This window comes from Colobus angolensis, unplaced genomic scaffold, assembly GCF_000951035.1.
Source record: "Colobus angolensis palliatus isolate OR3802 unplaced genomic scaffold, Cang.pa_1.0 Scaffold550, whole genome shotgun sequence".
Lineage (NCBI taxonomy): Eukaryota > Metazoa > Chordata > Mammalia > Primates > Cercopithecidae > Colobus > Colobus angolensis.
Genome location: NW_012119044.1, coordinates 1,396,029 through 1,418,379, shown reverse-complemented (window position 1 = coordinate 1,418,379; position 22,351 = coordinate 1,396,029). Strand labels below are relative to the sequence as shown.

General features: G+C 34.8%; 1 protein-coding gene across 4 annotated transcripts in view; it reads right to left on the bottom strand.

Moving 5' to 3' along the window:
* SOX5 (SRY (sex determining region Y)-box 5) overlaps window positions 1–22,351 on the bottom strand; it is a 1,042,185-nt gene that overhangs the window by 212,468 nt on the left and 807,366 nt on the right. For all 4 annotated transcript variants that reach the window (XM_011961452.1, XM_011961451.1, XM_011961450.1 and 1 more), the window contains one exon: window positions 10,767–10,853. In XM_011961452.1, the coding sequence (XP_011816842.1) occupies window positions 10,767–10,853 (87 nt within the window). The remainder of the gene's footprint in view (window positions 1–10,766; window positions 10,854–22,351) is intronic.

Sequence of the window (22,351 nt, the reverse complement as noted above, 5' to 3'; positions counted from 1 at the left end):
CATCTTGGGTTAGGACCCACCATAATCAACTCATTTTAATTTAATTCCCTTTGTAAAGATCCTATCTCCAAATATGTTCATATTCTGATGTTCTAGGCATGAGAACTTCAACATATGAATTAGGGTTGGTGGGTATGGGAAGGTGGATAGTTCAACCCATAAGAATGCCTTTTAAGCAAATGATAACATAAACACTGTTGCACTGACTTAGAGCTCTTGTTCCAGCCTCCCTTCTCTATCTTCACTACCATTTTTGTCATCTTTTTTTCATGAATTTTTGTAGCAAATTTTAAAAATAGAACTTTTAAAATAGAACTTCCTGCCATCAATTGATCTCTGTACAAACCTATCCTCTAAAACTGGTACCAAAATTACCTTCCTAGATAACAAAGTCATGTCATGTCAAAGTCTAGTCCTGTCACTTCCCCTGTTTAAAGACCTCCAATTGCTCCCAATTGGCTTCAGAAAAAATTGTCAAGTCATTTTTATGAATTAATGAGGTCCTTCAAAGTATTACCTAATCTTCCCACTTCCTCTGTGCATCCTAAATTCTAGCCACACTGAATGTTCTAACATTACCCCACCACCAACACTCTGAGCACTTGCAAATGCCATCCTTAACAAGTGCCTTGCCTGGCCCAGTCTCTCCCTAAACATTCATTCTTCATGTTCCAGCTCATGCATCTTGTTTTTTGTGGCTCTTTTCCTGATTTCCACGGATGACAGTTGTTCTCTTCTTTGGGAATCTACACAGCATATGTGTAGATCTTTATTATAGTATTGAATCATTGCATTGTATTATCTTATGTTCACATTTTTCTCCCAAAATCAGGAGAGGTAGCTGCAATAGCAGCAACTGTAAATGATGGACTTTTTTATCCTTATCACCTACTATAGGTAATGGCAAATAGCATATGTATTGCATATAGCAAATCATCTAACACTGTTTAATGAACAACATAAAGAATAAAGCCTCTTCCCTTTAAACCCTTCTCAAGTTTAAACATGCATAGGAATTCTAGTTTTGGCTTAAGAGAGTTGAGCCAAAAAAACAAGCTTTTGCAAAAGAAATCTTCCCCATTTTTACAAAAGTACTAAACTGAGATGAAGAAGTCCATCCCACGGCTTCATCTCTAAATTATCATGTTCTTCATGGTCATCCCCAAGTGTTCAGAGAGGACTTAGTAAGTGGTCTGTGAACAACGGAGAAAGTAGCAAGAGTCACAAGACATCCTTGACTTTAAAAAATTGAAAGGAATATTAACTAGATCCTTGGAATACTCCAGAGGTCTCCCACCAAAAAGGAGCTACTCTTTATTCACCTAGATTCAGGTTTTTAAGAGTCATAACTTATATATGTGTGTGTCTATATAGTGTATAACCCTATGGAGACACAGTCATGTATATATGAACTTGTTCCATCTGAGTCAGATAGCTAATGCCATGAGTTCACTTGTGTGTGACTGATAGTAATTTATTTTCATGTTTCAGTTATTTGCATTCTTGTATGTTTTTAATCTATGCTAGTCCTGCTCCAGTCCCCTTCGAATGAAAGATAACTGAAGTAAGACACAAAAATATTGTTTCAGTTTTCCTCCTGCCTAAAAACGGCAGGCATAGCAGTCATTTATACTTCTGTATTCCACAGAAGCAGCACATGTCAGATTCCTTAAGGAACCAGCTTCAGTCATAGTCAGCTCAGCAAAAGACATCATGATCTCATATGGTTTGGCTGTGTCCCCACCCAAATCTCACTTTGAATTTAGCTATCACAATTCCCATGTGTTGTGGGTGAGACCTGGTGGGAGGTAATTTAATCATGGGGCTGGGTCTTTTCCACGCTATTCTCATGATAGTGAATAAGCTGCACAAGATTTGATGATTTTATAAAGGGGAGTTTCCCTGCACTGGTTCTCTTCTCTCGTCTGCCGCCATGTTTAGTGCCTTTCACTTTCCGCCATGACTGTGAGGCCTCCACAGCCATGTGGAACTGTAAGTCCATTAAATCTCTTTCTTTTGTAAATTGCCCAGTCACGGGTATGCCTTTATCAGCAGTGTGAAAACGGACTAATACACCATCCATACACTGCTTGGTCAAAATCCAGGTGTTCATTTTTTTGTCTACCTTATCTTCCCTACATAATTCATTGGAAATTGATCAAGCTTAGAACATATTATAAATTAGTCTCTATATCTCGTTTCCACTATTAATCCTTAATCCAGGCCACTACCATCTCTTGCCTGTACTACAACAACTGCTTTCTAGCCATTGTCTCTATTTCTACTTGTTTCCTCACTAAAATCCATTCTCCAAACAAACGTTCATAGTTATCTGCTGAGAAGGGTAAATCAAGTCATGTCACATGTCTGTATAAAACTGTTTCAAAGCTTTATTCTGCACATGGAATAAAATGCAAACTCCTACCCTTACAAAGCCCAGAATGGTGTGGCCCTTGCCTTCTTCCCTGGCATCATCTCTTCCTATTTTCTCTTTTGTCAGTATGATTCTTTGAGTTCCTCTAATACCAATATGCAAACTTGCTCCCACCATAGGACCTTTCAATGTTAACTGTTACTCTCAGAAAACTCTTCACCCAGATCCCGGTTTCTCAACCTCAGCACAATTGACATTTAGGCCAGACAATTTTCATAGGGAGTTGTCTTGCCTCTATCTTCTAGATGCAGGTGGGACCCTCTCTCCTAGTTATAATGCCCCGAAATGTCTCCAAACATTGTCAAATTTCCCCTGGTGGAGCAAAATCATCCTCTTTAAGTGACTAGCTTTTTTCTTTACTTCATTCAGCATATATTCACAGGGCAGCTCCCATGTGCCTCATACTGTTTTTAAGCGTTGAGGATCCTACGAGCACAAGCCAGAAAAGAATGCATGCCTTCAGATAGCTTAAATTTAAATGAAAGAGATAAAAAAAAATACAATCAAATTTATCCAAGGTAATAACTTAAAGGCCAGCTCCTCGGAGGACCTTCACGGACCATTGGAATTATAAAAGCAATCACAACTTACTTTCTATCACATTACCCAATTTTTATACTATAGTAGTTAGCATTATATGTTATATTCTTATTGATATAGTTATTTATTTATTGTATCTCCCAGGAGAGTATAAGCTTTATGATAATAGGATACTATTATAATTTGTTTTGCTCAACACTGTATTTCTAGCATCTACAGAATAATGCTTAACACATAGTGGATACCTTTATACAGATTTATGACCACTTGTTGAATGAATAAAATAAATAAACTTAAGAACAAAGAAAAGTCCTTGGTTAGCTGATACTGTACAATTTTATGCACAAGAGTAACCCTCATCAGGGTTGAATTAAAGATGATCTCAAAAACATAGAAATAATAAGAAAAAATACACAAAAATTACTATTTCCACAATATTGTTTTACTCCACCCAAATGAAATAGATAAATGGCTTGAAATCAAATCATCAAAATCAAAGTAAACCATTGGGAACTATTGTCCAAATAAAGGAAAAGTAAAAGTAGACTCACTTTAGAAAAAAATGTCCTAGAAGTTTAGAGCTAAAAGTAAACTAATTTCGTTTCTTCCTTCAAAAAACTTACCAAAAATTTAATTCTTTGTTTCAAAGTGAGTATCTTTGCAAAGGTGTTTTGTTTGTTTTATTATTCGCGTTTGTCAGACTACTAGTGTTACAATTTGAGTAAGACTTTACTTGGTTTAATTTTTTTATGGAAATGTCACTTTCAACTGGTATTTCACTTGAAACATCTAAAAATCATTCATTGTGTTGCCTTTTAATATTCCGCCTGATGAAGAACTACTACTAAGCTATAAGCTCTAGGAGGGCAGGAATCTGTCTAGTAAATACTAATGGTATTTACTACCATTATATCTCCAGAGCTACCACATGGCAAGACAGACAACAGCCTTTGTTGAATAAACTGAAAATAAAATGAATAAAAACTAAGTTAGTCTAAATGTATAAGGGAAGCTTCTCTCAGGAGCACTCTTATCCAGTGAAAGAGAAAAGGCAGACCTCCCCTCATCAAAAAGGCTAAATAAAAATGGCACTATTACAGCTCATGAAAGGAGTGTTTTTTGTTATGTTATCCTACATTCAAACATCTATTAATTGGTTCTTTACATTAAGAAAGAATTTAATCAGACTTTGATAAAATTTAGCTACATTTTTTTTTTTTTTTTTTTTTGAGACGGAGTCTCGTGTGTGGCAGAGGCTGGAGTGCAGTGGCGCGATCTCGGCTCACTGCAAGCTCCGCCTCCCAGGTTCACGCCATTCTCCCACCTCCGCCTCCCAGTAGCTGGGACTACAGGTGCCCGCCACCACGCCCGGCTAGTTTTTTGTTTTTTAGTAGAGACGGGGTTTCACCATGTTAGCCAGGATGGTCTTGATCTCCTGACCTCGTGATCCACCCGCCTCGGCCTCCCAAAGTGCTGGGATTACAGGCTTGAGCCACCGCGCCCGGCCTTAGCTACATATTCTTTACTGCAATACAGATATCCTTCAGAAGTTGGAATCAATTAAAATTATGTAAGGAATACTATAGTTTATTACATGACTGAGTATACATTAATTGACATCTTGTACCCTGCTAATACTGTAAGTATTCTTACCTTTTTAAATATGTTTCTGATTTATTTTGACAAGATAGTGTTGTTTTTGCTTCAGTCTCCTAAAAGGTGGGCCTTGGCTTGGATTTAAATATATCGAATGTGGAAAACTTTCCATTTTAAGGGTGACACCATCAGAGTGAATAAAATAATAAACAAGTAGCTATAGTCTTCACTACAGTTGCCCCATGGTGAATGTTTTGTTTCTGGGACATTATGAAAGAGATGTACGCATTATAATTTCTATAGAGTGTGAGTGAAAGGGTTATTCTTGTTACCTTTTTAAAAAAGTATTGCTCTGTAAAACATCTTATTAAAAAATGTTGCCTTTTAATGGAGACTGTAATTTTAGGAACTTTTTCCAAGACTATTCCATCCACTTACTTATTGTACTTGAAACATAAATCCATTATTTTAAAATATCACATTAAATCTGCTGCATTTGGAATGTAGTCAGTAATAGTCATCCCAAAACATGGCATTTTTTACTTGTCATTCATTCCTCAAATATGCACTACATTCCAAACTTTGAGCCAACAGAATATTAGGTAGTCTACAAGGGACAGGTCAATATGTAAACAGGGAACAATACAAAACTGAGTGTGTGTGTGTGCTAGGGGCAGATCTAAGGACAGACTATCTTGGAGGCAAATTATAGAAGTTCTTCATCCAGGTTTGGTAGGTCTCTCCAGTTTTAAAGGATTCTAGAGATGACCCAGTCAAACTCTGTTGAAGACAGACCGCTAAGCGTTACATAAAACACACAGGCCTTAAAGGCAGTTCAAATTTTGACTCTGCCACAACTAGAGTATGTGGTATTTGATAATTAGTTTCTGAGTCTCAATTTCTTCATATGTAAAATTAGAATTAAATGATGATGTCACAATAATTGTGTAAGAAAGATGTTTACACAGTGCCTGTAAGAAGATGTTCACTAAGTAGCAGGCAATAAATCATAATCGGCAACTTTTCAAAAATGAGTAGATGAGGAAATAAACCAAAAGTGGTAGCCCAATTGCCACAAGTGCTTGGAAGAATCAGCCCACATAACATCAAATCACTGTGGCTATACCATGCTTTCCTAGTAAATTTTACTACAAAACAGGAAAAGGTTTTAGGTTAACTGCATTACCCAATAGTCTGGAGAGTATTTAAACAAGCTTTGGAATTCATATCTACAAGAAAACAAATAATGTGTTTATAATTATTTTAATTTTAGAATCTTTATGCTTCTCAAACAAGTGATTTTTTTAAATGAATGAATGCATTTTTAAATGAGAAACACGTTGAGGAGAGTATTTTTTCCAATACAAAACCCAGATTAAATATGTAAGAGTTTAATATCTGATTAACTGTATGTTTAAAACACACATTATTAAGTACCTTAAAAAGTACACAGTATAGGCCGGGCGCGGTGGCTCAAGCCTGTAATCCCAGCACTTTGGGAGGCCGAGACAGGCGGATCACGAGGTCAGGAGATCGAGACCATCCTGGCTAACACGGTGAAATCCCGTCTCTACTAAAAATACAAAAACTAGCCGGGCGAGGTGGTGGGCGCCTGTAGTCCCAGCTACTCGGGAGGCTGAGGCAGGAGAATGGCGTAAACCCGGCAGGCGGAGCTTGCAGTGAGCTGAGATCTGGCCACTGCACTCCAGTCCGGGCGACAGAGCGAGACTCCGCCTCAAAAAAAAAAAAAAAAAAAAAAACACAGTATATAAAACTTCCTAATTGTGAACTGGTCTATCAATATACAGATCAATTGAGATACAGCTGTAATTACACACTGGCATGAGGACATTGGCATTATGAGACAGAGCAAGTCACTGGTTTATAGGAAATGTAGTCACTCTTTGCTTTTATAGACATTGCCAAACTTATTTTGAAAACTTATATTCTACGCGCCAGCAGTCTTTCTTTAGTTCTTGTGAAATAGTTTTTATAAAAAGTGAAAACATTACTCATAAGCAACTACAGAGGAACTATAAAACAAGCTTAGTAGATTAAAAACATTAAACATTTACTTTATTTAGAAGTAAATGACTACATGTTGTGTACCTTCCTTATGGCTGACTCTTGTATTGAACAAATTCCAGATCCAACAGTTCTCTCAGAAAATAATCAACATTTCCAACCCCTTTGTAAAAATGTGCAGATATATATGTTTTAGGTTAATGCACAAATGTAATAATCACAAGATTACTATTCGTAAACCACATGATTCTTAAAGCTTTACTGGATTTTAAAAGAACATATTTGAAACAACTTTAGAGGTGTTATAAATCCTTACATATTGAAATGCTGAAATATTAGTTTCCATGTTTTAAATTTATAAAACTTATATTACCTAGGATCTGATTCCTATTCTAAGTCTGCTTTCTTCAAATCATCTAATGTTATTTAGACATAATTATCCCTTTCAAGCCACTGACTGACTCTATACATCTTCTATCTCAAACATTTACATGCCACCTAAAAGATTATCTACTTTAATCCACACACTGAATCTACATTGCATATGTCTTTAATTCATGAGCTCTGAAAGGCTATAGTATTGCTGAATGGATTATCTCCTTGAATCCCTTATTGGCAGTTCTAGAGGTGTTTGGTGTTTGCCTTTATAGCCCTTCTTCTAGAATACACAAAATTATAGCCTTGCAAAAGAACCATTTGTTGAATTATATCAAATGCCCCTGGCACTTTTGTTAAAAACAGATCCAACAGTTTGTGGGCCTGAATTAATGCAGTATGACCAGGGTCAGAAGAATGCATCAGAGATTCTGAGGGGAAACAAACCAGGCTTTAAAAAATTCTTGAAATAAGGCAGGTAGAGAAACTGGTCTAGAATTTTTTAAAGTAACTTGGCCAGAGAACCTCCCATACACAGCTCTGCGTTTATCAAGATAAAAACAATTGAGAGTATTTTGCATGCAGATATTTGTGTTATAATTCTACAAATAAATATTAAGTCAGCAAAATACAGATTTTGCAATTACTTTGTTGAAAACCAAATGATCCGCTTAGATTAGTTAAAGCCAACATGGATCCCCAGATACTATCCTCAGGTGAGGTACCAATGCAATGACCTTCAGTGTAATGGAATTTCATGCTAGCTGAATCTGTGTGTGACTATTGGTTGTTAACTGGAGTACAGGAATTGTTTCTCCCTCTGCACTCAATAACTATGAGACTCTAAATTATATTTCTTCACCTTTCACATTACTGTTACTCAGTGCTTCTGCTATAGATAAGGGCAAAAGTCTCTGTAAACTGACCAGTCATACTGTGTCGCTGACAAGTAAAGAAGAAACAAATAATTCCTTTGGGCAGCTAATCAGTTTATAGCTTATATTGACTGCTGTTGGCAGAACTTTTCAGTCAAACTGTTTTGTTCAGCAAAACCAGATCGAGTGTCCTTTTCATGTGTTTGCTAGAGGATTGTTTCTAACGTAACTTTAAAACCTAATTCACATTTCCAAAGTACCAGAGCATAAAATGGCATAAATTCTAACAGGTAAAATAATCTAACATGAAAAATAACTTTATGCTCTCAGAAGTAGGTGACCTTTACTAACTCACATTGTTTCTTGAAAAATGAGATTGACTTTAAGTGGGCATGACAACTATTTATTGATAGCTAAACTCCCCAAATCAAATGCTATTCATTTTTCCTATTTTAAAAAGTCTATCATTCTTACTTTTTGAATATTAATAGTAAGAAACACCTCTCTAAACCCTTCCAAGCTATGATTGTAATATTTGTCCAAATGCTCTGAAACGAATTCACTGATAGCAATTGAAAACAGCACTTAAAAATAGAGCTCAGTCCTCACTTGGCTATAGAAATATTCAGAAAAGGGAAAAGGCCACACACACACGCATGCACACACTCATTCACTCACACATCTCCTGGAACTAATTAAAAATTAAATGGAAACTGGCTAATAGAAATGGAGGAAAAAAGTTTCCATGTACACCAAGGCTCTGTGAATACTGCAAAGGCTGGAAACATCCTAACATATGCAAAGGTTCTCTTTAAATATATTATTTTAAATTAACCTTAATAAATAATAATTCAATACATTCATATATTCAGATTTTTTTAAAAAATTTACTTATTCTTCCCTCCCTCAACTAAACAAGTATAGGAGAACATAAGACTTACATCTTTATTTGCCTCAAAATATTACTTCCAAAACAACTAAGCCATTGTTCTTGTCTGACTTCTGAAGTGGCAGGATAACTACATTCCTGGGCCCTACATAATCTTTGTGCCTGACCCCCCAAGAACCTTTAAGTCAAATTCACTTACCCCCAGAGGGGGTACACATTATTGTATCCTCTCCACTTTCTAACCACCTGTGAACAATGGATAGTAATGGCAACTGTCATGGGCAGTCAGTAGGAAAAGTAACCCAGTGCTGTTTTCCAGGTTTACTGCCAAACCTGAGTTGAACACCTAATAACCATGCCCTGAACAGAAGAAAGACCTACAGTTGCTTTTAAAACGCATCAGAAAACAGTGTTTTGAACAGAACCAGAGGACAATAACCTAACTTGTACTCTGAATGTGAAGCTTAAAAAACTCAAAATTAAAGACAGAAACTTCTTTTGTGATTGTACTGTAGCTTCCTAAACTAACCCCCAAGGCAAGCCTGAAAGGGACAGCCGAGCTTTCCTCTAAGCTTGTCATCACTGCTGTAGCTGCTTTTAAGTTTGACTTGTGAAGGAAAATGAGGGAGGGAAAAAATGTTTGTCCTCCATTGGAATGAGATCAGAAGGCTTGGAAAAGGCAGTCTTCTCTGCTCTACTGTGAGTTATTACCTAGGTCAGAGGAGAATAAAAAACCTTGGAGAATGCATCCTATGCCTCAGGGGTAAATGGGTTAAAATCCATCAAAATAATATCAAGGACCTGCAGCCTCTGAAGATGAAACTTCTCAGTTCTCCTTAAACTTTGTCTTCAAGCTATTTAAGGCATATCAATTCTCATTCATTTGAATTTGATTCCATTGTAGATTTTGTTTACTGAATTTATTGATTAGCACCAATTCATTTTCTCATCACCCTTTCACAAGTAATCATAGCCTAAATACATGTAATTCCAAATGACTTGCATGAAAAGTGAAATATATGGTAAAACATTTTGCGGAAGTGTTTCGATATCCAGATGTTAATGTCATGTAGGCCAAACATTTAAGACCGATGCTCTGCCTTTCTCCAGGATACACTGATGGAGTAAAGCCTTCAGAGAGAAAATTGCTTCTCTCATTGGGAAAACACTTGCACAGACACATATATGCAAAAAAGTTATTTATACACATATTTCACATGTATAATAATAGAAATCTGGTGATGTTTTAAATATATATTTAGCCTCTACCAAAACTATGCACAGTAATATATAACCAATAACTAAATATTTTATACTGATTACTAAGTATCTGGACTTTCTCAAAATCCTACTGTAGAGCTCAGAATCTTAAGTGTCCTACTAGCAACAAATAGAAAACCATAGATTGCCTACCATGTTTTGAGAAAACATACTTTTAAATTAATTGAAAGGATAATTTGCTTTTATTTTATATGAGGAAATTAAATCTTCTCCCCTCGTTATTAGTAGGAGTTTATTAAGATATGAATAGTTTCACAGAAGTTTTCTTAGTTGGATGTAATTGCTGATTCAAATAAAACCAAAACAAAATTGTTACCCTGACTGGTACAAAACAACCTTCTATTATGCTCTCCCTATTCATCATTTCTGGTTTTAAATTTAGGTTATACACACCCATATTTCTTACATGTACAATGTACAAAATTATCTTATAAAACACAGTTTTTAACCTTGCTGTAGGTACATTCTTACTTATAAAATAAATAATTTAATTTTTTTTAAATGATGAAAATCAGAGCCTGTTAGAGGTATAGTGGGGTGATTCTGTTGAAAACAACATATCATTTATTCCATAAGGCACAAAGAAAGAAAGAATATGAGAACCCTGCTATGTCCTCCTTTAAGACAGAAAGAAGAAACCACAAACACATAGAATGCAAGCAGCAGAAGAGGTGAGGGCAGACATACTTTATCGCCATTAATATTCCTGAATATCAACTTATTTTGGATCAAAATAATCACACTATATTACCTTTTATTTCGCCAAAGTTCCCCGATCCCATTGCAAGAAGCTTGTCTTTCCAGTCCTTTGAGAGTAGCTTTTCAATACTGGGGGTTTCTAAGTAAAGAAAAAAAGAAGTAAGCAAATCAACATGACTCTCCTTACAATGGAGCTCATTAAAAGTCTATCAGCTAAAAATAAGGCCAATCCTATCCCAGCCCCACTTTATAATGGCTTCATCAAAAAACTGATAACAGGGGTGGAAAAAAAGAATGTGTTTTGTCACCTGCTGTTTCAAAATCATTAGCTTCTTCCTCTTGCGGAACAAAGCCATACTAATTCTTTATGACAATGGGTACACATAAACCTTGCAGTTCATTGTTTTTCAATTTGGTGAACAAATTCTTGCTATAATGGATGCTTGTCAATTTCAGGGTGTTAGTCTCCAGTCAAAAAATAATTATGTTGATAAAATGCGGAGTAAAAAAAGGCAAAGAATTAGCTCTTAAATCTGCTACATGTAATTATATCCCTCTGTGTGTTTACAATTACATCCACTTTATAATATGTGTTTAACATCATGTGGCGGTAAGCACACTGTGGTAAGATTTGCCAGTACCGCGAACATAAGCAAAAAAAAAAAAAAGTTGGTATAAAAGAAGCTTTAAAAAGATTGCAAAATCTAGAGAAGTGAGGAATGCCTATATAATGGAAATCTATTACTTGCTTATTTCAGATTTGTATCACACTCTTTTACAATGCCTTGTGTTCGGACAGGGCACACACATTTTAGAAAGCAAGGTTCTGCTTTAGTCTGGTATTTGTTTCTACATATAACATAGTTTTTGACCTTTCCTTTTGTGTTGAACTTTAATGTATAAGTAAATATAAATGCTAATAAAAACTCCCAAACATTAAACTCTGTTTCAAACAATATAATTGTATATTCTTGTCAGCACTTAGATGGGTACACAATTACAATGGCTTTCAATCCTGCGATTAGCACAGCATTCACTTAGAAAATGGAATGTACTAAAAGATAAGTGTCCCAGTATGCTCCATCTAAATAACAATACCCACACTTATTATATAGATCTAAGACATACACTGCCATTCTCCACATTGGTGTTTATGTGTAGTTGTGTTTGTTCAGGCATTTGTTTACCTCCTACTAGGAGCATAAAGGGCATACATGTTAACTTATCAAAGAGACCCTCTGGCCTAGAGACCACAATATTATTAGAAACTGGTTAATTTTCCCCACAGTAAAATGCATTTTAAAGAGTCTTCATCATCATGTTTAGTTAATGCTATCTACTTTTTCCAGGGTCCCATTTTTACAGCAGTCAGCTAGCAGAGTCAAAAAGCCTGTGTGGAGTTTTCAACAAAGCAGAAGTGCAATTTTCCTTGGGAAAAAAAAATAACAATATGGAACACTTCTGTCTCACATGTCAGAAACTTGTGGAAAACAAAATGGTGAAAAGCTCTGAATGATTACTTTTTTACATAGTCTATATGTATACATATATACATATGTGCAAATATGTATATGTGCTTACAACTTAATATATGTACATTTACCTATGGAATGAATTTGAAATGAATGAATGCAGTTGAAATGAATGAACGAAAAATGAATTTTTTCCTTCGGAACAAAACACATAGCTCTATTTTTCACATTTAAGGAACTAATACTGAAGAATTTACTTTTAGTTTTTCTTAAAATATCCCAGTTTCTCTGTGGGATTGTTTCAGAATATTAACAGCAACTCTAGGAGTCATAAAACAGAGTAAATATCTTCATATTGTAACCAGTATTTCTCTTCATTGAGGCTTTAAAAGTAACTTTGAAATACTTCCGCAAGGACTTCCAACATTTCTACATTCCCACTAAACAGTTTGAGAGTAAAATTATTTCTTAAACCTTATCAGAGTAGGTCAAACAAACACCACTGTTTCTTTTTTCCAGCACTCTACAAAAATTCTTGAGTAGCATGTAAACAGGGCACAGCCAATATGGTATTTGCAATAGAGTACTGTCAGTCATTAAAAGCTAACAAACCTTTGCAAAGCAGGAATGCAGCAATAGAAATCCATTGTGCACTAACAATAGGCCCCTGAACCTCCAGGCACCAAAAGCAGACCATTTTACTTTTAAGGCTATTGTCTGCAAAGTCCATGACAAAGCTTTTCCCCTGCAGCTAGACAAAATATTCACTGTAGTGTGCTCATAAAGAAACAGAAGTCTTCTGTCTAAGTTGCAGAGTTAAAGAAACAGCAGCCAGATTTCTGAAACCTGCAGAACATTCCTGGCCTCTTTATTAACTAGCATAAAGATATAAGGCTGGTAAACAGAGCCAGTTTGTTCAAGTACTTGACTTTTAAGCACACACTACAAAAAAAAAAAGAAAGAAAGAAAGAAAGAAAGAATAACTTCTTTAAGACTAAGTTATTTTGAAAATGTAAAATCAGAAACATACCTAACTCACAGTTGTCATGTCTGTGGATGAATAAAGACACTCATACTTACAACTTGGATGAGGTATATACTTTAAATTCAGATTAAAATACATTTATTTAGCAGCCTACGTGCCAGGAACTATGCTAGAGGTTTTTATCTGTAGTCTCTCATTTAATGATAATAAGTAATTGAAGACTTAAATTGTGTTATTACATCTATGTTACGGGTTTAAAGAGATGAAGAAGCACCAGCAAAAAGAAAAAAGAGAATTGCTCTGAGGTTCCACAAAATGTAATGGGCAGAATTGAGGTCTTGAACTAAGTTATTTTTTTTTTCCTACACATTCCTAACTCTCTTATCAACAACAAAATGATAATAATAGCTACTATTTATAGGGCTAAGTGCTAAGCAAAGTACCAGGTCCTTTACATGTGGTATCTCAAACTTCTCACAGTAATCTGCTGAATCAGATATTGGTACATCTGTCTTACCATTTAAGAAACCAAAATTTAGGAAGTTATCATGTCCTGCCCAATGTGGAGCTCAATTCTACCTATTGGATCCCAAAATCTTTTTTCTTTGTAGCACATACATTGTTATGGTTTGAATGGGTCCCCAGAGAAGCATGTGTTGAAAATTTCATCCCTAATCCAAAAGCATTGGGAGGTGAGGCCTAATGGAAGGTATTTAGGTCATAAGGGCTCCACCCTCATGACTGGATTAAGGCTGATTAGAGAAAGGCTTCAGGGTACAAGTTCCATCTGACACTTGTGCGTGCACTCTCTTATTCTTCTGCTTTCCACCATGGGATGGTGCAGCAAGAAGGTCCTCACCAGATGCTAGCACCTTGAGGTTGGACTTCTCACAGTCTCCAGAACTGTGACAAATAAATTTCTTTTCTTTATAAATCATTCAGTCTGTGTTATTCTGTTAGGGCAACACAAAAGTAAAACACACACACACACACACGCACACATGCATACACTCTCCCTCATTTCACCTACAAAACAGTCCTGGATAGTAGGAAAAACAATTCTTACTAACTCCTTTGGATGGATGAAGTAAAAACTTGATAAACATTCTAGGGTAACACATATGTGTGAGCAGCAACTGTGGAATTAAAAGGTAGGCTTTTTTACAGTTTTTGTTTTCAGGGTGTGGTCCAATTACATGCCTTGCCATCTAGGATTCTGGATAATTTAGTGACAACCTATGAGTATATAGCAGAGATATACAATGAAATGATTCCTTTTACTTATATAGTAGAAGGAATATTGGGCTATAAATCAAACAACCTGGGTTCTCTCCAAGACAGTGACACTGGCTAGATGGGGGGGTGCCTGTGGGAGGGAGGAGGGAAGGGGATCATAAAGACATCATTTCGGGCTGGGCGCGGTGGCTCAAGCCTGTAATCCCAGCACTTTGGGAGGCCGAGACGGGCAGATCACGAGGTCAGGAGATCGAGACCATCCTGGCTAACACGGTGAAACCCCGTCTCTACTAAAAAATACAAAAAAACTAGCCGGGCAAGGTGGCGGGTGCCTGTAGTCCCAGCTACTCGGGAGGCTGAGGCAGGAGAATGGCGTAAAACCCGGGAGGCGGAGCTTGCAGTGAGCTGAGATCCGGCCACTGCACTCCAGCCTGGGCGACAGAGCAAGACTCCGTCTCAAAAAAAAAAAAAAAAAAGACATCATTTCACCCACTTCACCCCTCTGTCTGAATTTCTGTAAAGCAAAGATCTTCAAAAAATCCACATTCAATACTCTACCAACTGCTACAATTTCCATTGGTAGTTCTTGAAATAACTGTAAGAAATGATCTCATAACAATAAGCACAAAGAATGGACATGTAGCAGTGATTAAATTTCTCTGAAAATGGTAAAGATACAGTAGAAAATTCATGTTTCAAAATGTAAAGGACCAAATGGCAGAAGCCCAATATTTACAATACATCTGTTTGTTAATGTGTGAATATGAGTAAAGTGAAATTTGACAAAGTTATGTAAGTGCTGCTTCACTGCTCACAGAGTGAATAGATAGTACTTATCTATTAAATATTTAATTTTCTAAAATAAGATTTAAAAAATGCACAAAGATAGAATTGCATTTTGTACTATGAATATGGTATGTAGGGTGCCTAGTTATTTGCAAATGTTCAAACTCTAGAGTTTCCTTTAATTTTTAAAAATTTTTGTGGGTACACAGTAGGTATATATATTTATGAGTTTCATCTATTTTCATGTTAAGATGTATCATGTTTTTTCACTTCACTCATTCTCCCAAAAATTCCTTCTCCTGAGAGTTCATTCTCCCAAGTGCTGGAATATCATGATTACCTTCAAAGTAAGAACTCGAGTTCCTTATATTAAAATAAGTGTGAGTTAATAATTATTATTTGCATAGCATTTCCATTTACAGAATGCTGCCAGATACAATTTTGTCAGTGGCATATATGATTGTTATATCCATTTTGCAGATGAGGAAACTAAGGCTCAGAAAGATGCTTTGCCCAACATCAGCTCATCAGTAAGTAGAATAGATGGAATATAAAACCAGGTTCTCTTAATTTAAGGATCTGTCTCTTTAGGGGAAAGGTAAATGCATATATTTTAAAAGAGAACATAAAATAAAGTTAGGAAATAAGCTATAATATAATTTAGAAATAAAATATACCCTTCATCATCAACATACTAATATTAAATGAGCCTAACTGGACTACTATTGTTTCTTTCTGCCAACAGGACCCTTCTGATACATTTGCTTGCTTTTCCCTTCTCACCCTTGCCTCTTTTGCTCACATATGCTTCTTCACATCAATGCCTATGGCAATCCCCACCAGTGAATGGCCCCCCCAACTGTGCCAGCCATTGTTACAACAGCATCCTGCCTCTTTAGGGCCTGTTCATTCCCTATAACTCTCACTCCTTTTTCCCTTCAGTGCCAAACACTCTTAAGACCGACTCCCTCATCTGGAACAATGAGACCTAGAGACTCATGCCAACATATTGTAATTCTCCAACAAGCTGCCAGTGCCAAGAATTAAACCACATTCGCTCCAGTGCAGTAGCTTTACACACAAGCTCAGGTATTTGCTTTGTGTTTATGTAGGCTTTTTTTTTTTTTCTTAATCTCCCTTCAGCTGCTGTGGCAGAGCTCACTGAAAACTCGAACAAGCAAAAAGTACGTTATGCATAATATTTGACTTTTAAACAAAGTTGAAGGAGTTAGGTCATACCAAACCTATCACTGTTTATACTTTAATTATGTAGCTGAAACTAAGCTGTGTTATTCTTGACATGTGATAGTGTACACATTGAGGAATGGAAGTTGTCTTTTGGAGGGAACTAGATTTCAAAATATACCAGTATCTCCTTCAAAGCAAAAAGGTAAAAGCATATGTAGACTATTCATGTCATAAAATAAGAATTGTAGAGCTGAAAAGGTCTTTATACATCATTTAAATAAGCATTTTATAAAAGCAATTGAGGAAAACATATATCTGACATAAATGGAACATAAATGGTTTGGCTACTTAAAACTAAAATGACATAAACATTCGATTGTCATGCAAATCTAATTAACACTAAACAAATCTATATTTCTTCTTTACAAGACTTAGATCATTTTGTGTACTAACAGATTGGCAATTTTTAAGCTAGGTACAGATTACATAGTATTTTTAATATATTTGACCAAGGAAATTAGTGTTGGGAGATGACTGTGTGTATGGCTCAATACAATTTGGGTAATAACTGGTTTAGACCAAACTTTTCATCTTACAGACTAAAAAAGTACAAATTAGAGATGCTAAATAACTTGACTAATATCACAAACCTATATAAAGATAAAGGCAGAATTTGCAGTCCAATTTCCAGTTCAGCGTTCTTGACAGTATATTACATATTACCACAAAGTTTTTTAAATAGATGGCCAAACTCTTGAAAAATGAAATTGTAGTTCTGTTTTATTCACTTCATCTGTCTTAAATTAGTAATTATTTGATAGGGGGTACTGGAGGCTAATCTGTATTAGAGCTAGGTATTATTAACTCGATAATCTCTCTTTAAATTAGGCACTGTTAACCTGATGTTCTACTCTTAGAAGCTTTCATCTGGTAGCCCCATGAAACTGAAGAGTAAACACAAGTTAGTGCATTTATTTAACCAAATTTATTTTTCTTCAAAAGGCTAATTACAATTTCATATGTTGCTATTTATTAAGTTACTTATAACAAAATTATTTTTGAGGGGAAGATTGAGCTAAATCTGGAAATCATATATCAGTAAGAGTTCAATTCATGTTGACAATAGCTGCATATCTACACAATATTCGGAAGCAAATATTAAATAGCACAGTGTAAGTAATATTGACTTTTACATATCTGGAAAGCTATTTACACACTAAAAACCAGATGGCCCCATAAGAGTCCCCTTAGTCAAGTATTACAGCTAGTCTGCCACTGGAAATACCAAGCTCTTCTAGGAAATATAAAAAAAATAAGCTGGACACAGTGGTGGGTCTACGGTCCCAGCTACTCAGGAGGCTGAGGCAAGAAGATTGCTTCAGGTCAAGAGCTTGAGGCTGTAGTGCACTTTGATTGCACCTGTGAATAGCCACCACACTCCTGCCTGGGCAACATAGCAAGAATCCTCCCTCTAAAAAATTCGTAATATAACACATACCACAACAAACAATAGAAACACACAAGAAATTCCATAGCATTAAGATTTAGATAAGCCTCATTTTTATATGTGATTGTCCTGAAGTGAATTAAGCTCTGGAAATACTTTACGTTTAGTATTGCCAAAATATTTGTTTGTTTCCACTTGAAAATTAATGAGAGCTTGTTAATACAAAAAAAAAAAAGTCTTTGGCTGACTCAAGTTTTACAATTTTTAATGTGGAGTTTTTAGAAAAATGTAATGTAAGACTTAAATAATTAGTCATAGGCTTAAATTTTCATGTTGCTTCAGCTGAACCTGCTCAATTATAATTGGTGTTATATCACATTTTAGAAGAATGTCTTTTATCACATGATTATGCCATAATCAATACGGTATCATTACTACATATCAATAACCTTAGGTTTACTCCTCACAAGACATATTTTCTACACAAAAATCTCCATTAAAAGATAGGCATTATTCATACGTGATAGAATAATGATGGTTTCATCCACTCCATCATTCACAAAGTAACTGCATTTTCTTACATAGACTACAACTCCTTGTTTTGTTCTTAGTTCAAATATTAAATCCCAGCAAAAAGCATTTCAACAAGAAATTGAAGAGCTAGTACTCATGAACAAAATGCATACTGATATGTGATTTCCAGATTTAGCTCGATCTTCCTTTATGTTTTACTACTAAATATTTACAATGATAATGTAATGTCACATATAACCCAACTCCATCACTTATTAAGTTTTGTGCCCTTTGGCAAGTAATGTCACCTCTCTATGCTTCCATTCACTTAACCTGCAAAAGAGGCCAATAACAGCATTTACTTCATATGGTTGTTGTGAGAAGTCAATGAGATAATTTATGTAACACTCTTAAAACAGTGCCAGGCACATAGTGACACCCAAAAATGTTGACTAACATTACAACTACAACTTACTATAAAACAACCTAAGAAAATAATTTCAAAAAAAAATCAAGTAAAATATGTTTCACCTTGCCTGTTACGAAAACTATCCCAAAATCAAAAGTTACATCAAAGAGTGATAGGTCTACTCGTACCCATTTTTATGATAATAACAACCTACTATTAATGTATTTGGTTATCTACCATTCCTTTGACTTCTTCGGTTTGATCATATCAATAAAGATGATAAAGGAATGTAGTAAGTATGAATGACTGGGGAGGTGTCATTTCTATTAAGTTAATGTATAAAATGGCCTTAAACAGCACAAATACAAAATTGCTCAATTAATCTTTGCCTTTTTTTTTTTTTTTTGACAGTTGTCTTTCGAACTTCCCAAAGGTTCTATTAGGTCCTCAACAATATCTAAAGCTTTTAAGCCAGTGCTGTTGACAAGTGAAAGAGAACAACAAATAGCTTTGTAGTGCTCTTTCCCAGGGTCATTCAACCAATGGTAATAGTTATTATTTTTATATATTAGCACTGAGCCCTGTCCTCTATCATGGCTAACTCACCCAACCCTCCTGACAGCAAAAACATTTTAACTTTTAATAAAAATGGGAGAGTGCAGCACTCTTGTCTAAGGCTCTTTCAGTAAAGTGCACAGCTAATGAATATTGTCCATTTGGATTCAAATAATTTATGATGTCAGCAGAGTGTGGGTGGGGAGACGTGAATCAAATTCTAGCTATTAGTTACAATGAGAAGGGTGAAAGTGGAGAATAGGGGAGTTATTAAGGCGAGAGGAGCAGAATGAAAAAGCAAAAACAACTTGATAAAATATTGGGAGGAAAAATGTTTATGATGCATCCATAACAGTCCACTTATAAAAATTAAAATATTTCGTACAAAAGATTTTCATGACTATTTTTGTTGTTCATCCATCAAATAACCAACTTTCTTACAGACTAATTGTAATAACTCTGCTATTTTCCATATATTCCATTTGAAATAGTATTTTCTCAACTGGGTACATGTGAGATAGAACAAAAAAATAGAAAAGAATACTGTAAGAACTATAAGCTATACATTATGGCATAAAGTATATGAAACCAGGCATTTAAAAACAAAGTTAAATTCACAAGGAAAATTTATAAAGAAACTGAGGAAAAACTTAAGATATCTTAAACATGTTGCAGCTTAGTAAAGATGAAAGTGCATAGTTCTGAGCAACTTATATATGCCTCCTGATATATTCAAGAAAAAACTACCTAAATATGTATTTGAATTATAAATGAAGCAATTATCCTACTTATAAAAAGTGAATTCACATAGTCACTTTGTGTAATTGGATGTCTAGATCATGTTAAGAACAAAAATTAATATTTGCAGAATTTTGTTGTTATTCAAAATTGTGAAAGTGGGTGGTAGAGATAAAGAAGATGCAAAATGTATAGAAATAGAAAACCATTTACCATATATTAGAATAAGAATTTCAATACTTAAAAAATATGACAGAATGTTTTACCACTAGAAGTGAGAATTAAAGCACATACAGCCTGATAAACCACTACATATCCTGATTCTTCTCCATCACAATATATGTGAAAACAAATTACAATCTCAGCCTGCCAGATGTCTGAAAACATGAACAATAAACGCTGACATGATTCATATGATAAATCAAAGATTGTGATATGCAGGTAGTTGACTAGTTGAGTTGAAAAGCTAGTTATAATTCAAGTTATATGTTTATGTTCTAATACATAGAATCAGATTTCAAAATTTAAAAAAAACCCTCTGATTTGCTTAAAATCATGTATTAAAATTTGCATATACATATATAGCCTTCTCAACCAAAGTAGTCCATCTGCCTTAACAATTTCTTATTATATGATCTCTTATAAACTTTCATGAATTTCACATTTTTGTCATTTTCAGAGCAAGTTTAGGTAAGAAAATACAATAGCTTTATTTGCAAAAGGGCGTTTAATGTTCACAAACTTCGATACAATCTAATCAACAATGAAACCTGCAGTCATGTGTTAGCTATGATGCTGCTGTGAAGTCAAAAGTGTAAAACAGCAAAAAAAAAAAAAAAAAAAAAGCCTGTTAGAGTTTTCCTTGGAAGAAGTATTTTCATATTAGAGGGAATAAGTGAAATAAGATAAAAAAGAAGCAAACAAACAGCAACAATAAATAATTAAAGGAAGCCTGGATACTTAGAAAAAGAGAAAAGCAGAGTGTGGAGTTTTACTTTTCCTGTATCACCAGAGACTTCCCATTGTTAATGATAAAGGCAGTGGGTATAAAATTAGGTATGTACAACCTATTGACATATTAATTTAATTTCTGAACTTTATGAAAAGTATTATCTTTGCTTTTAATGGCATAAAGTACTATTAGAACTATTAGACTACTTTAAAAATTAAAATACACTTTCTTTATAGATACTGCCATCTTCATTTGGCACAGTTCACACAAACATGCATGCTCACATACACAGAGACAAAGGATCAAGAGGCATCATATCTTATTTGTGTATTCATCCATTTATCTAACAGTCATTGGGTAAGCCCCTACTATGGCACTGTGATAAGAACAAAAAGACATGGCCTCTGTACCTTAGGAAACTCACCATCTCCTGAGGAAGATATACCAATTGTGACCATCACTAAAATCATTTATTCAAATTGCTATAGTGTCACTGAGTTGTTTTCCAAATGTTTCATTTATTGAGGCAAAATTAGAGCTAACGATGCCTTACTTGAATTATTAAATTAGTGAAATAAATAAATAAATAAATGCGCAGACAGACTTTTCTAAATGCCACTATAGCAGTATTCCCATAAAGTAAAAGTTCTAAAGTAATCTTCTGGTCATCGTTAAACCTGCTATAAAAATTTCTACTAGGCAACCAAAAATGGGAGCAATTTCTCATCTTGTCTATAATGAGGAAAATAATGGAATCACATAAACAATATAAAGTTAAATTTAAACTATATAGATAAGAATAGCAGAGACTATTAGTTCAACACACAATATATACTACATATTTTTCCAGGCATGAAGGATATTATCAAGAGCATAATAGAATTGAACCCTACCCACCTAAAGTTCAAAATCATAGGAGGCTTTCTTAAAATGCAAAATTCCAGGGCCATCAGAGAGTATGGTTCATTATATTTTGTTTGAATCCCAGGAATCGGAACTTTTCTAAGACCTGAGGTAATTCCTTGATGAAAACACTGACTTGGTTTATTAAAATATGGATAAAAGCATCACGACAAATGTTTAAAATTTTGAATTAAAATGACTAAGATGTGAAAGAGTGAAATCTACCGAATTCTTCTCAGAAAGTTAAAAGAATTTCACTAACACCACACTATCATGCGTTATAATTAAATATTAAATATTATCAACAAAAAATCCAAATATATTCCAATATATTTGCTGTTTTACAACTTCATGAAATGTAACATTTTTAATGCAAGAAAAAAAACCAAAGTAAGATGCAGTAAAAACTACTAAGGAGATAATACTGTACATAAATTATCTATTATATAGGAG